Consider the following 14,759-nt stretch of genomic DNA (forward strand, 5'->3'; position numbering starts at 1 on the left):
TGGCATCCTAGATTAGTCATCCCATCCCAGGATTTGTCTCAGTAAAGTAATTGCGTCATTATAGGACCCCCCCCCCCAAAAAAAAAAATACATGGAGAGACCATGCTGTGTGCTTGTGATAGTTTTTTCTGCAAAAGCAATACCTGTGTGTAGTACTTTTTTGAATTCCCTAGTAAGAAACTTTAGAATGGACCTTTAAGAGCACTTCACAATCTGCTCAGTATTTTACCATCCTGAATAAGTTCATGCCATCCACAAATTTGGATACTTTCAGTTTTAGAACAAGAATAAGAAGGCTTAATCTTAACCTACCCCACTAAAAGGTAAACACCAAAACAGGCCAGAATCTTTCCACGTCACAATTAAATTAAGATCCTTAATCAGTGAAAAGTAATGTTTCCACTCAGTGAGCTGACAGTGTTGGCTGCAGGAGGGTTTCTCTGGGGAAAGCATTCCACAATTGGAGAATCACCACTGAAAATGGCTTATGAACTTGTGTTTCAAAAAAGACCCTTAGCATTCACTTTTTCAGTGTGGTTTTAAATAAGCCTTTCCCTCCCTCTCTCTTTTAGTGTGGTTTAAAGCTAACCTGCAAACTGTTTTGTACTGTTTCTGCTATGGAAAAATTCTGTATTTCTTCTTAATTGTTCTATTATTTTAAATAAGCTACCTGTATAGTTTTATTGATGGTCAGTCTTATAAATTTAAGAAACTTAACTGTCAAGTACATCTCTGTTTTCCTTCCAACGTGGAAGTGATATGTATTTAAAGCTACCTTTCTGCGTTGGTAGACAGAAAGTCTGAAGGACCAACTCCTGGAGCAAGCACAGGAAATGAACAGGCTCCATTCCGTGTTGGTGAGCTACATAAGCTTCTTTGCACTGCTAACATCTCCGAAAGACTTTCTTCCATAATACATGAAAACATTTACATGTAGGCTAAACTATAAACAGAGGAAGTAACTGCTGTTAAACTCCTTTCTGAGTAGGAATGCATGTTACGGCAACAATACTTGTGTATGTGTGTACGTGTGTACAGCTTTGGATTTCTTTACCCCAACTAGGGGATGGTGCTCATGTATGTGACTAAAATTGTTCTGAATGAGCAACTTGGCTTTTGCAATTAGGTATATGTGAAGCAAAACCCTGAAGGTGGCTTAGCACAGGGTTACAAGTTTTGCAAGTTAAATGTGGTGAATTTGACCCACATTGACCTCCATTTTACTGAGGTCTCCCCAAAAAAGCATTGCAAGCAGCCTGTTTGCTGGTGTTTGTGGAAAGTCAACATGCTCCTGTAAACAGTTGAGTTCATCACACTTTGCTTATTGATTTGGCCTAGGCAGGAAGGACTGTGGATTCTCCCACTCTTGAGTTACTTTGCTGAAATCCCCCTCCTTCACATTGGAAAGGTTAATCCTGTGATCATGCAGATTTTCCCTTAGTGTTTATAATCCTTGCTTTATGCTGCTGCTGCTGTTGTTTAACAAACCCTTCCCTTAACCTTGCTGAGGACTTAGCTCTAAATTGGCCCATCTCATCTGAGGAGATGACACCTATTTCCAGTAGTGATATGCGCCCCATCATAAAGACAGGACTTGCTTCTGTGCAAGTTCAGTTCTTTCCGCCTGATAAGAATTTCTTCTTGATGCTGGGGGTGGGAAAGAGCAGGGCCATTCCATTTGGAAACACCTGTGGGAGAAGTGTAAGCTTAGAGACCCTGCTTGGTGTCTGCTTTTCTGAAGGAAAAAAAAGAGCTGAAGAGGAGTTGCCCATAAACAGCAGGAACCAAAATGCACCCAGCATTCAAAAACACATGCAGGAAACAAAATGAATATGTAATAAGTACACTACAGATATGTTAATAATTGAATAACAAAAGCAATAGTCCACACAATGCAAAATGCCAAGTGTACAAATTATAAGGGTGTTACCAGCACTGGTGGGTGTGAAGGAAAATGGCAATTAACCCACCTACACACAGTACTGCTAGATCAATTCAGCTAAATTTATTGAGAGAGTTTGTAAACAAAGTGTAGCCGGTGAGTCATTTTTCTGGGAACGTAGGGAGATGCCTTATGCCACAACAGCCCATTGGTCTATCTAACTCAATGTTGTCCACAATGACTGGCCATGGCTTTCTGCAAGAAAAGCATGCGCTTTGCCTCTGAGCCATATTCCTTCCTCTGACTGGGACCAAGTCTCCTGGTGTCTTCAAAAGATAGTGTTCCTGCATCTAATAGTCTAGATTCTTACTAATTTGACTGCACCCAAACAAAAAATAGAGGCAACAAATCTATAATTAAAGCCAATTAGATCTAAGAGTGAATGTGGGATGTTATCTGCACATCCAGTCAGATCTCATAGTAAGCATTCCTTCTCTCACTTTATCAATGAAAAGGGTTTTTTGAATTTATTTATATTAATTAGGCACAGGTGACAGTGCTTCTGTAGCTGGTAACTTATTAGAGGAGGAATGATCCACTCATATATATATATATTGCCTGTTTGTTCTGCTCAAACAAATGGCATGTTTTTGAACATAGATACCTTTGGGAGTTGGTGGGATGGAAACTTTTTTAAAAATAAATAAATAAATAAAATAAATAATTTCCACTGTTAATTTTTTCAGTGGAAAACTTTCAAGCTTTTCTTGTGATTTCCCTCAGGTCCAGTAGGTGACTTGGTAGTTAAAGTAGTAAAACTGCTCATAATGCATAGGTTCCTCTAACACCCTGCCTGCCTCCCATGCCCTTTTTTTAGGGTGGCACAGATCTGGAGAAGCACCGGGACCTTTTGGTTGCAGAAAATGTGCGTCTGAAACAAGAGATGAAGATGTGTGAGGCACAACTGCAGGAGCTCAAGAAGAAGCATCCTGTGAAATGCGTGAACTGCGAGCACAGCCAGGTAAAAAGAGTTGCCTCTTCTTTCTGCTGGGGTGGGGCTGCAGGCTGCTCAGCTGAAGTCATGTTCATCATATGCTATATTCATTCCTCCCTGTTTACTACTCAGGAGAATGTGAAGTTGCAGGAAAAGCTGGCCCAACTAAAGCAAGAAGCAGAAGAGGTGAAAGGGCGCCTGTCGGAGCTGGACCTAGAAGTGGAGCAGAAAACCAATCGCCTGGCTGAGGTGGAGCTCCGGCTGAAAGACTCCCTAGCAGAGAAGGCAGAGGAGGAGGAAAGGCTCAGCCGCAGACTGAGGGATAGCCAGGAGACAATAGCCAGCCTCAAAGCCCAGCCTCAGCAGATTAAGGTGAGGCAGAATAGCTTGCTGTGAAGGCTTTAGTCCATGAGTTTCCTCAAAGTGAAATTGCTTAAAGAGTCATCAGTCCCCAGAAGAGCTTCAGTCAGAGATCCAGAGTATCTCTTATTTTCATAAGCTGCCCTCAAGTAGAGTTGTAGAGTGGGAAAGGACCCTAAAGGTCATGAACTGTGGCCATCTCTCACTTCTGTAGCTGTGTTTCTTGCTTTTCCTCCCCCAGTATGTAATCAAGACCGTGGAAGTCGAGTCCTCAAAGACCAAGCAGGCCCTCTGTGAAGCCCAGTCCCGGAACCAGTACTTGCAAGACCAAGTTGGGATGCAGAGACAGGTGCTGAAAGAGATGGAACAGCAGCTGCAGAACTCTCAGAAGGCAGCAGTGCAGCTCAGAGCTCAGGTGAGCACTTTCTGAGTGTGGAAAAAGAGAGAAACAGAGCACAGGCAACTTGTTCAAAATGATGCAGGTGGAAAGAACAGGAAGCACTAAGGATGCTTCTTCATTTGTTGGTGCTTGCTTCTCTGCTTTTGGTCCCTTGCAAGAGACTTAGGCATTCTTTAGCTTCTAGGTCCTCCTCTTGCTGTACTTCTTGCAGCAGTATCCTCTTCCTCCTCTCTGGGCTCTCTACCTGCTGCTCCAGGGCCCTCTTTCCAGTTCTCTCTCTCAAGCCTCACTGATGTGCAACCTGTCCCTGGGTCCTAATGCCTTCCTATCGGCAGCAGAAGGCATTCTTTTGATGGATGTTAGAGGAGGGATGGGGGAGAAATTCCATTAAGTTTGCATTTAAAGGCAAACATGCTTTCATTCATTCATGCTTTCTGGAGCCATACATGAACTGAAACAGTTGTCCTTTGAAATTCACAATTCTCAGATTTTTAGTATGGTTCTCTAGCCAAGTAATGTGTACAAAAATTCATATACTAGGATAATGTTTGCATACAAATGCATATATCTGTGAAAATAACAGACAAATATAATTTTATTAGGGGAAATTGCACACAAAAATGTGTGTCATAAGAAGAAATTCAGGTTAAAATGCTGGTGAATGTTCATAAGATTATTACAGTGGTACCTCGGGTTACATATGCTTCAGGTTACAGACTCCGCTAACCCAGAAATAGTGCTTCAGGTTAAGAACTTTGCTTCAGGATGAGAACAGAAATCGTGCAGTGGCAGCAGGAGGCCCCATTAGCTAAAGTGGTGTTTCAGGTTAAGAACAGATCTCCAGAATGAGGTCTTAACCCTAGGTACCACTGTATTATTTTTAAAAAACTGCAAACCCATGTAGAAATGTGGGTAACTGAACATAAGATTGGAAAAATGAGAAACAGAGAGGAACTGATTGAAGAGATTTGCCCGCCCTAGAGGAGAGGGAAAGTGGTAGCCTGGCCTCTTCACCCTGACAGGTTCCTTTGCTGTGTTTCCTAGGTTACATTGTATGAGTCTGAGTTGGAGCGGGCCCACGAGCAGATGCTGGAGGAGATGCAGAACATGGAGGAGGACAAGAATCGAGCCATTGAAGAAGCATTTGCTCGAGCCCAGGTAGAAATGAAAGCTGTCCACGAGAACCTGGCAGGTGAGTATCTTCAAGCTGGCCAAACATTTCTCTCAAGGGCCTGCTGTGGCTTTTGAAGAAGCAGCTGCCTTTCAGTTCAGAGATCATTTGAACCAGCATCTGCCTTATGGTGGTTTTGTTTAAGGAGGAGAAATGCTTTTTGCAAATGAAAGCGGGAAAATGTATGAGTCTGTAGCATTGCCTTAATGTACATTTATTCATCTCCGTAGGAGTGAGGACAAATCTCCTGACTCTCCAGCCAGCTCTTCGAACCCTTACAAATGATTACAATAGCCTGAAGCGGCAGGTTAAAGAATTTCCTGTTCTTCTCCAAGAAGCCCTACAGAGTGCCAAGGCTGAGGTCAGTCCAGCAGCAAGATTGTCCTACTTCCAAATCTCAGGGCTGATTCCCGCCCTCTAAATGGTGTGGTGCTGCACCTTCCCTGTTGGTTGAAAAGTTCCTTTTTAATTATGAGTGGCTCAGTTGAGATGGGAAGATCTGGATGAGATGAGGAGGAGTAAGATTCTCCACCTCGCAGAGTGTGACATATTCCCCCTAACTCTTTTGTCCTCTCTTCAAAGATTGGCCAAGCCATTGAAGAGGTCAGCAGTACAAATCAGGAGCTCCTGAGGAAATACCGCAGAGAACTGCAGCTCCGGAAGAAATGTCACAATGAACTTGTGCGGTTGAAAGGTCTGTGAGTCCCTATGTATGGGTTCCTTGAGGGCATGGCATAGATGCCACTTGACGGCTGAGGCTATCTGATAGGAAGTTGAGGTGGTGTTTTCTGGGGTTCCCAGCTTGAGAGTTGGGGGAGCCTTTGCGGTGGAAACATCTTCCTATCTCTTATGCAAGGGATGTTCATTGTGGCTCAGGTGGTTTTGCTGATGGCTGTCTGGCAGACAAAGTGTGGATTTGCACACATTCTGCTTCACCAAAAACAAGGTTCTGAACCTTGGCCTGCCCCTAAATGCCATTAGGAAAGATGGTTCTTTTGGAATATAGCCTAGTGGTTGAGATAACCATCAGCCACTGTGATTCTCTGTGGGGTGGCCTAGGAGCCTAGCAGCCAGCTGTTCTCAGATTTATAAAGCTATAATTTCCCTTTAAGGCAATATCCGTGTGTTTGGTCGTGTTCGGCCAGTATGTAAAGAGGATGGCGATGGGCCAGAAGCTGCCAGTGCCGTGACATTTGACCCTGATGATGATGCCATCTTGCATCTGATGCATAGAGGGAAGCTGGTATCATTTGAACTTGACAAGGTTTTCCCTCCTGAAGCAACACAGGAAGATGTAAGTATAGTCACGGTGTTCTCCTGTTAAGTTAGCAAGAATGTCTGCTGGGTGAGAGAAGGAGGAACGTAGCTTGAAGGGAAACGTCTCATTTGTTGAGTTACTTAACTAGGTAGGAATGTGTTTACCAGCAGGCAAATTAGACATGTTGCTGTTGCTGCAGTATCTCATCCTCCTCCTTTACTCTATATGTAAAGAGGTTGTGATTCATTTAGTTTGGACTTAGTAGTCTCATGGATATGTATGAGCCTGATGGCAGTGGAGCAAAGTACTCTGCCAATGTCTTACGCAAACTTTGTTTTTTAAAGGTCTTCCGGGAAGTTCAAGCCCTGATCACATCCTGCATTGATGGTTACAATGTTTGCATTTTCGCCTATGGTCAGACAGGTGCCGGCAAGACATACACAATGGAGGTGAGCTGCTTTTCAGTTCCTTTTTAAACGATTTGCTGATTCTGCAGTTTCCGTAGCCCTGTTGTGGGGTTGTTTAGCTAGTGCTAAATGCCTACCTATTTGGGGGGTGGGGACTGAATATAAAGCCCATATTACATGTCTGCGAGTGTGTTTCCAAGTTCAGTTCAAGGTGGTGGCTCTCACCTTTTAAAGGTATCCTTGGGCCCACATATCTTGGGGAGCACCTTTTCCCTTATGAATGTCCCCAGTTAGTCACACCACCCCAGGAGGCCTTGCCCCATAGGATATTCATTTGGCAAGTCCCTAAAATGTGGCCCTGCAGCTGCTCAATGCTCTTCCAAAGGTTTTTCTGGCTGCACTGTTGTGCGGTTTTAGGTTACAAAAGAAAACACTCCTTCCTGCTCTTACTCATTACAGGGGTGGAGTATACAGGAAAGGGTTACCTCTTCTTTTGGAAGGCAGTGTCAAAACTAGGAGTAAATAAATCTGGTTACCTGTGGTCAACTGGAAAAGGAGGGAACCTTTTCACCAGTCTTGATTCCTCCTTCACTGGAAGAGCACGGTTAATCCTTTGCTCCCACCTGCTGTGCCTCAAGGGGTAGGAGTGGTCCAATTTCCTTTGGTTCTTTTGAAAACACCACTTGCTATTTAGACTTTCTGGCTGCTGTTTGGGGCAGACTGTGTTGTATAGTGTTTCCATGTTTGCCGAGGGGGATTTGTGGTATAGAGTTTAAAATACTACCTTTTAGCCTTTATAAGGTTTTATGGTTTTTGCATTTTTACAGAAAAACTGTGTGTCCCCCACTGCTGGGGATGGCAGGGAAATGGATAGAGGGAAGGGAAATTGATGACTGCACTGCAGCGTGAGTCAGTGATGATGTGCTGGACTGCCTGGCATGAGTGTGTGTGTGCGCGCGCACACACACACACACACACACACACACTCTTTCTGGTGTTCCTTTCTTCTTATGTAATGTTAATTCATTGAAGGAACATGATGGCCCTTCCATTTTCCTCACCAGGGAACTCCCGAAAACCCAGGAATCAACCAGCGGGCACTGCAGCTTCTCTTCTCAGAAGTGCAGGCAAAAGCCTCCGACTGGAACTACCAGATCACTGTCAGTGTGGCTGAGATCTACAATGAAGCCCTCAGGTAACCGCAGGATGCCAAAGACCTCTCAGTCCCTAGATTCAAAACCCTAGGTTTGGAATGTCCCAGAAAACAATTTCAGTGGCGGTGGTGGAACAGCTTGTGCTTTCTGCAGGAAAAGCGACCCCACCCCATATAACAAGGGAATGCTTCATGAAAGTCCAACCTTCTGGCTCCAGTGGTGTTGATGGATGTGTCGATAGGCAGTTTTAATATCCCTATTCAGATGCTCTGGAAACTAGCTCTGGTGTTGAAGCAAGTTTCAGAACTGAGCCCCGAGACAGAATTAGCTCTTGCAGTGGCAACTCTGTTCACCTATTTTCAGAATTTAGTTCCTCTTGGTTAGCTGCACTCTTAGCCAAGGCAGTTCATTGTGACTTGTTAGAATTTGTTCAGCTAAAAAATTTCCTTTGACTGAGGAATACTTGTTCCATGGTTCTTCCCTCCTTCCCTCCATTAGCCGTTCTCTGCCTCTGTTCAAAGCACTTGGAATGGTGTTGGTATTGGACACTCTCAGGTTGAAGAACACTGTCCTCCTGCAATTTGTAACTTGGGAAGGATGAAACAGCTCTTTAGGCAAGGGACCTGATCCTGCTGCAAGAGAACCAATGTGGGGTTTTTCTTTTAGCAAACAAATATTGGGTGTCTATTTGTTACTGTTTCTTTGGCAACTGTCTCTCACCTACTGCATCCCTAACCCATCTTTCTGTGCTGGAAAAGTGTCCTTTTGGAGCACATAGCATTACAAAGATCTTGCTTGCCTCTCTCTTTCAGAGACCTGCTTGGAAAGGAGCCCCAGGAGAAGTTGGACATCAAACTGTGCCCGGATGGTAGTGGACAGCTCTATGTGCCAGGCCTGACAGAGTTCCCTGTGCACTGTGTAGAAGACATCAACCAGGTTAGAAAACGGGCAAGGAGGCTTCACTTTGAATAGCAAGTCAACCACCCCCCAGTCTAGGTCCAGACGAGGGAAGTTCAGAAAGGCTCACTTCTGTAAATGAGATTTACAGGAAGAATAAATGAAGAATTTTAATGAGTATTTTATGACACAAGCACCAGAAACTGCTTTGATTTATAGGATTATATAAAAATGTGATATGGGCAGTATTGTGCATGTTGCACTGTGAGAATGAGTTTACTGTGCAGCCTGCATCCTTTTTCCTGTTTCTTGGGCTTTGAGTTTTCATGTGTAGCAAATCTTAAGGACTTCCACTGACCATGTGGTGCCAGGGAAGTTCTGCAAAGGCACTCTGCTGCTCAGACATTCTGCTGCCCTCTGAATGGGCGCCAAGTGCCTGGGATGATGGTCAGAGAGGGAGGCCTATGTGGGAACTGGCTGCTGAAGGCAGGTGTGGCTTGACTGTCTCTCTCTCTGTGCACTTATTCTAGGTCTTTGAATTTGGTCATATCAACCGAGTGACTGAAAGCACCTACTTGAACGAGCACAGCTCCCGATCTCACGCCCTCCTGATTATCACAGTGAGGGGAATTGATTACAGCACAGGAATACGAACCACAGGTTGGTAGAAATTTACTCCTAGTTGTTGTCAACCATGAAGGAAACATGGTCTCCTAACCTAGGTTGTAAGTGAATCACATAGGAAACAGATCATTGAGGAATGTCAATTAATTTTGTAGATGATAGCCAAATGACAATGTAGCTCAGGCCGGTTGATACTTGAGACAAGGTTCAGGAGAGGTCCATGCAGTGAGCCACCAGGTTTAATTGAGCAGAATAAATTGTAAGAAACATTATTGGGCATCACTTTGGCTGGTAGCCAGGAATAGTTCCTTTGCATTGTGTTTGCCACCGTTGTGGACAAACCAGTAGCTGAACCCTTGGGTTCTTGACCACCAGTTTCTACATACACCCAAGCTCTTTGGTTTCTTGGTGAACTTAGAAGCTCAGTCCTAAACGTGGGTGGCGCTGTGGGTAAAACCTCAGCGCCTAGGACTTGCCGATCGCATGGTCGGCGGTTCGAATCCCCGCGGCGGGGTGCGCTCCCGTCGTTAGGTCCCAGCGCCTGCCAACCTAGCAGAGCGAAAGCACCTCCGGGTGCAAGTAGATAAATAGGGACCGCTTACCAGCGGGAAGGTAAATGGCGTTCCATGTGCTGCGCTGGCTCGCCAGATGCAGCTTGTCACGCTGGCCACGTGACCCGGAAGTGTCTGCGGACAGCGCTGGCTCCCGGCCTCTAGAGTGAGATGAGCGCACAACCCTAGAGTCTGTCAAGACGGGCCCGTACGGGCAGGGGTACCTTTACCTTTAAACATATTTATTAGCAAGTAAGTATGCTCAGGATTGTAGTTCAAGTGTGCCTGACTTCTTTCCTCCTAGGGAAGCTGAATTTGGTTGATCTGGCAGGATCTGAGCGTGTGGGGAGGTCTGGTGCAGAGGGGAGCAGGCTGCGTGAGGCCCAGTACATCAACAAATCGCTCTCAGCTTTGGGAGATGTGATTTATGCCCTGCGTTCCCGCCAGGGCCATGTGCCATTCCGCAACTCCAAGCTGACCTACCTGCTTCAAGACTCTCTCAGTGGTGACAGCAAGACCCTCATGATGGTCCAGGTGGGTGCTTCCATAAGAGCTATAATGGGGGAGCGGGCTTTCAAGTGACACATAACGAATTGCATATTCAGTGTATTTGGTGCAGTGTGATGCACCTACTTCTCCTTGAGAGCTATGCCATTCCTGGGTGTTTTCTTTTGCTATATTTTTATTTATTTTCAATAATATCTGGATACAGAATAATAAAAACGTATTCAGCAGTCCAGATGCTTGTTATTTTAAAGTTAGTAACAGTTATTGCAAAAGATTGACAAATGCAATACATCAAGTAACAATAGAACAAATAACTATTTCCAGCCCCCACCCCAAATAAAATTGTTAGCAATCTACACACAGTGTATTCTATTGTATTGTATTCTGTATTGTCCAGAATAACACTTTAGCAAAAAGCTGCTCCTGTTTTGACTGCCATGTGCAGTTGTGCATGCAACAACTGGTGTAAGTCCCCTGCCTGCACTGTTTGAATATTTAAAAAATGTTTTATGTGCTTGGTGTGTAATCTCAGCCCTGGAGCATCCCCCACCCCCACCTAAGAAAAAAAGAAAAACCCAGCGTAACCCAAAGTTGCAAAGGGCAGCAAGACTCCCTCTGTTTCTCTCCCTGCTTTCCATCTCATGCACCTTTGGGGAAAGGGGGACAAACAGCATAGATCTATAAGTGGGAGGCATCAGCAGGAGCTCACCACTTCTCCCTCAGTTCTTTCAGCTTCAGATGTGGATAATCATGAATGTTCCCTTTCCCCTCCCTGGTCAGGTCTCTCCTGTGGAGAAAAATACAAGTGAGACACTCTGTTCCCTTAAGTTTGCTGAGAGGGTTCGCTCTGTTGAACTGGGCTGTGGCTCTCGGAGGACAGAATTGGGCTCCTGGACCAGTCAGGAGCACTTAGAGGTAACTGGCCCTCATTGGTTTCATCCTGCTTTCTTATGCAGGAGTGTATTTTGGGGCTTATTCTTGCTTCATACTTTGCCTACAGGGAAGTGCTTTTGGTATAATCTGGACACTAGGCAGGTGGTGGTTGGGTGATCTAGTAAGCTACAAGACCTTTTCCACTTCAGATTTCATATTTCTTAGGTAAACAAGAAATAGATCTGAGGGGAAATCAGCCAAAACAAATGTATCATGATGTAGTATATGATACTTTTAGTTCGATAAGTTTGTTGTATTCTCTTATGACTTTGTATGTTATATTGAGGGCCGGCCCACCCATGAGACAAGGTGAGACAACCGCATCAGGCAGTAGGATCCACAGGGACAAACCCCAATGCTGATCTTCCTTACCCCCTTGTTCCTGATGTAGATCTCCCCTTTAACCCTTCTTCCCTGGCGCCATTTGGGGTCTAGCTCAGGTGCCAAAATGTCTTGGGTGGGCCCTGGTTATATTGGCTTAACACCAAATCAGTTATTGTGTATGTTACTACTATGCAAATTCCAATTTTGGTATTTTACAGCTTCTATTTTGGAAATGTGATATTTGTTGTACGTACTGCTAAAATCATTCTCATGTAAAAATAAAACCACAAACCTCCACAAAGTTAAGATAAAATGTTGCAAACTCCTGTGGCGGCTCTTCTAGGCAGACTCATCATCAGTCACAGCACAGCCCTGCATCCGAAGTCAGTCTTCTCCTCGGACTCGGAGAGCGAGTTCACTCCGGGCAAGACTCCAGACGTCAGGTAAGACTTGCACAGAAGCTGGCTCTTCCTTTTGCTCCTCAGGGCACTCTGACTCTCCCAGAGATTCTGAGCCACAGTGATGCTCTCTGGGTTTTCATGTAGAGGTCAGCTGAATTCCACAACTGGTGCCTCTGGCCGCTCAGAGTGTGTGTGCATGTGCATTTGGCTAACTATTTCAAAACTATTTTGAAGATGAGGCCTGCAGCAGGGCAAGCCCTCTCCTCACTGCTGCTGTGTAATCATCCAGGGGTAGGAGGAAGGAAGGAGAAGCATGATAGAGGTATCTGAAGGGTGCAGTAAACAGGAGGCTGACGTCTCATCTACCATATGATGTCAGACACACAAATAGGCCTTGAGATGTCCCTCAAGGAAGCAGATCAGGCAACCTTCCTATTCCAGCCACCCCTCCATTCTGTATATACTGGAGGTAGGGGTGGCAGTAGAGTGTGGGATTGATTTGGACGAAAATGGATGCTGGGTGCTTAGAAAATCTTCTGGCTGCTCATGTTCATGAGCTTTCTGCTCTTCCTGGGGCAAATCAGGTCACAATGGCAGGGGAGGGATGGGTGCATAGAACGTCAAGTGTATTCCAGGAGAAGCACAGAGTGTAGGGAGCCCTCTAGACAACATTCATCTCCATGCACCTTTGCTTTGAGATCAGTTATCCTCATTTACAATTAGAACAGAGAGAGTCCTTTTGCCTCCAGCCTCAAACCCATCATTGGCCAGGCACACTCCATGTTCACAAACTTTTCTAGGAAGTTCAAGGATTAGAATTGCTCTTCTTGGATCACATCAAAGGTTCCAGCAGCCATGGTGGACAGCCAGATGCTGTGAGTAAACTCATCAAGACATGATGGTGTCACCCAGCACCAAGCAGCTAATAGTTCATTAATGCAGTACACGGCCGGCTGCTTTTCCTCTTAATTTATAAGTGTGGGGATGCAAAACAAACCTGTTGTCCCATTTGATTTCAGCCTGGAATTAAGAGAAGCTCTGTCTGCCTCCAGGTGAGTGTGGACAGGTGCTGGGTGCTGGAGATTAAGCTGCTTAGCAAGGTGAAGGGCTCTGCTTTGGCCAGGGCGGCAGGGAATGGGCACAACCTCTCCTGCTTTCTTGGGGGTCAGGGCTTGTAGTTAATGGCATTTTCACATCTGCAGAATCTGGGAAGTGGCGCTGAACCTTGAGAACTGAAGTTTCCACCTTTATTTTACTTTTTAAAGCATGTTTTGATTGCTTGTAACCATGGAGGTGCATTACAAAACCTCCAGCATTCTAGGGATGGAGTCTCTGGGCATTGTATAACTCTTCTTTGATCTAATTGTATACTGTACTTAAAGTGCCTGCATTACTGCCTGCTCCTTCATAGATTCCTTTTCTGCTTCAGATCTCAAATCAGATCTCCAAATCTGTCGCCAGAGGTGGCTTTCTTCCCCACCCCTGACCAGCTTCTCCTTTCTGTTGCTTTAAGAAAGTGCTCCATATTCTGAAACTCTTCCTGTGCAAGAATCACTAACGCAGTAATCATAACTTGAAGGATCATTTGCTATTAGATTATAGAACACAATTTGTAAATTCTTTTAGTTTTGGATTTTTTAAACTTTATTAGCATGACATTCTGCACAGAGGTTTTGGCTGGAGCCTGGCCAGCTGCCACTCATGGGTGACCTGTTATGCATGTAGCAAAGAGGTGGTTGGCACTCACTGTGGATGCAGTGTAGGAGTAGAAAGCAAAGTGCCCTAATCTTTTCCCTTGTGGTGTCTGTTTTTTAGGGAAACTGAGGCCAATCCCTGTGTGAAGCAGCTGATTTGAGGAACATGCTTTTTTAAAAGGAGTTTCAGAAACCATGAATACTTTTTAAAGAGACTACTCATCTTCCTGCCCACCTCAGAGGCTAATGGACACTGATTTGGGAGACACAAAGAAAGGGAAGCCACAGCAAAAAGAAGGGTGGTGCCATCTGCCAGCCCTTGAATTGCAAAGGGTCTCTCCATCAGACACACTCCCATCCTGAGAGAAGGTGACATGCCAGCCCCCTCTTGTACCTCATCCGTTGCTGGCAATGGATGGACTTGGGCTTGGATGCAACTGGACTTCAGGAGATGGTTCATCTGCCTATTTGACATGAGGTGAATTTTACTATATTTTTAAAGGGAGAATGGAGGTCCTAGACCCATTCCCATCCTTTTGGCCCTCTGCATTGATTTTTTTAATTTAATAAACTCTTTGCACCAAGATGTGGCTTCCAAGCACCATGTGTTTCTGCTTTTTATAAAACGAACAACTCAGCGGTCTTCTTGTAACGGAAAAGCAATATTGGAAGCAAAATTCAGCTGGACTAGGGCAGAGCTTAACCTGCAACACTAGTACTTACTTCACACAATGAGTAGTTGGCTAGGCCAGAGCAGCTATAAGAATAGCTGGGACTAAAGGCATTTTCTCTGAATTTCATCTTTCCTCCCCCATACTCCAGGTGATTAGAAATCCTCTAATGAGCTCCGCGGAAGGGATCATTGTCCCTGTAACATACAGAATTACTTATTTGCTCCTATTTGTTTTTATTTTTGTATTTAAGGATATATCTGTTTATTTTCAGTCCATGTCACTTTTGTCTATGTTCCTTCTGTTTTCTCTCATTTTTCTATGTGTCTTTTTTTAGAAGTCTCAAGTATGCATTTCTCTGCAAATTTAATTGTTATGAGGTGATCTATGGTCTGCCTTTTTAAAAAAAGGGAAAAAAACCCAACACCTTGGGTCTCCAAGGATCCCACCCATGATGTGTACCAAGTGAATTCACTCTGGAATATATACATCAAATTCCTTGAGTATCCCTAGTTTTCTCACTTTCAAATA

The 14,759-nt window shown here is 44.6% G+C and overlaps 1 protein-coding gene across 10 annotated transcripts in view; it reads left to right on the forward strand.

The window, feature by feature from the left end:
- KIFC3 (kinesin family member C3) overlaps positions 1-14,141 on the forward strand; it is a 38,371-nt gene extending 24,230 nt beyond the window's left edge. For 7 of the 10 annotated variants that reach the window (XM_028739373.2, XM_077931804.1, XM_028739377.2 and 4 more), the window contains 16 exons: positions 792-857; positions 2,760-2,903; positions 3,009-3,248; positions 3,478-3,651; positions 4,681-4,828; positions 5,038-5,168; positions 5,390-5,501; positions 5,920-6,101; positions 6,410-6,514; positions 7,537-7,667; positions 8,439-8,562; positions 9,054-9,183; positions 10,003-10,232; positions 10,986-11,120; positions 11,806-11,905; positions 13,679-14,141. In XM_028739373.2, the coding sequence (XP_028595206.1) occupies positions 792-857; positions 2,760-2,903; positions 3,009-3,248; positions 3,478-3,651; positions 4,681-4,828; positions 5,038-5,168; positions 5,390-5,501; positions 5,920-6,101; positions 6,410-6,514; positions 7,537-7,667; positions 8,439-8,562; positions 9,054-9,183; positions 10,003-10,232; positions 10,986-11,120; positions 11,806-11,905; positions 13,679-13,704 (2,178 nt within the window). In that variant the 3' untranslated portion in view covers positions 13,705-14,141. Of the gene's footprint in view, positions 1-791; positions 858-2,759; positions 2,904-3,008; positions 3,249-3,477; positions 3,652-4,680; positions 4,829-5,037; positions 5,169-5,389; positions 5,502-5,919; positions 6,102-6,409; positions 6,515-7,536; positions 7,668-8,438; positions 8,563-9,053; positions 9,184-10,002; positions 10,233-10,985; positions 11,121-11,805; positions 11,906-12,882; positions 12,916-13,678 lie in introns of all 10 variants that reach the window. The other 3 variants (XM_028739375.2, XM_077931806.1, XM_077931805.1) reach the window with 3 other exon arrangements.
- Positions 14,142-14,759: the final 618 nt, after the last annotated feature.

The sequence above is a fragment of the Podarcis muralis genome, chromosome 7 (genome assembly GCF_964188315.1).
Source record: "Podarcis muralis chromosome 7, rPodMur119.hap1.1, whole genome shotgun sequence".
Lineage (NCBI taxonomy): Eukaryota > Metazoa > Chordata > Lepidosauria > Squamata > Lacertidae > Podarcis > Podarcis muralis.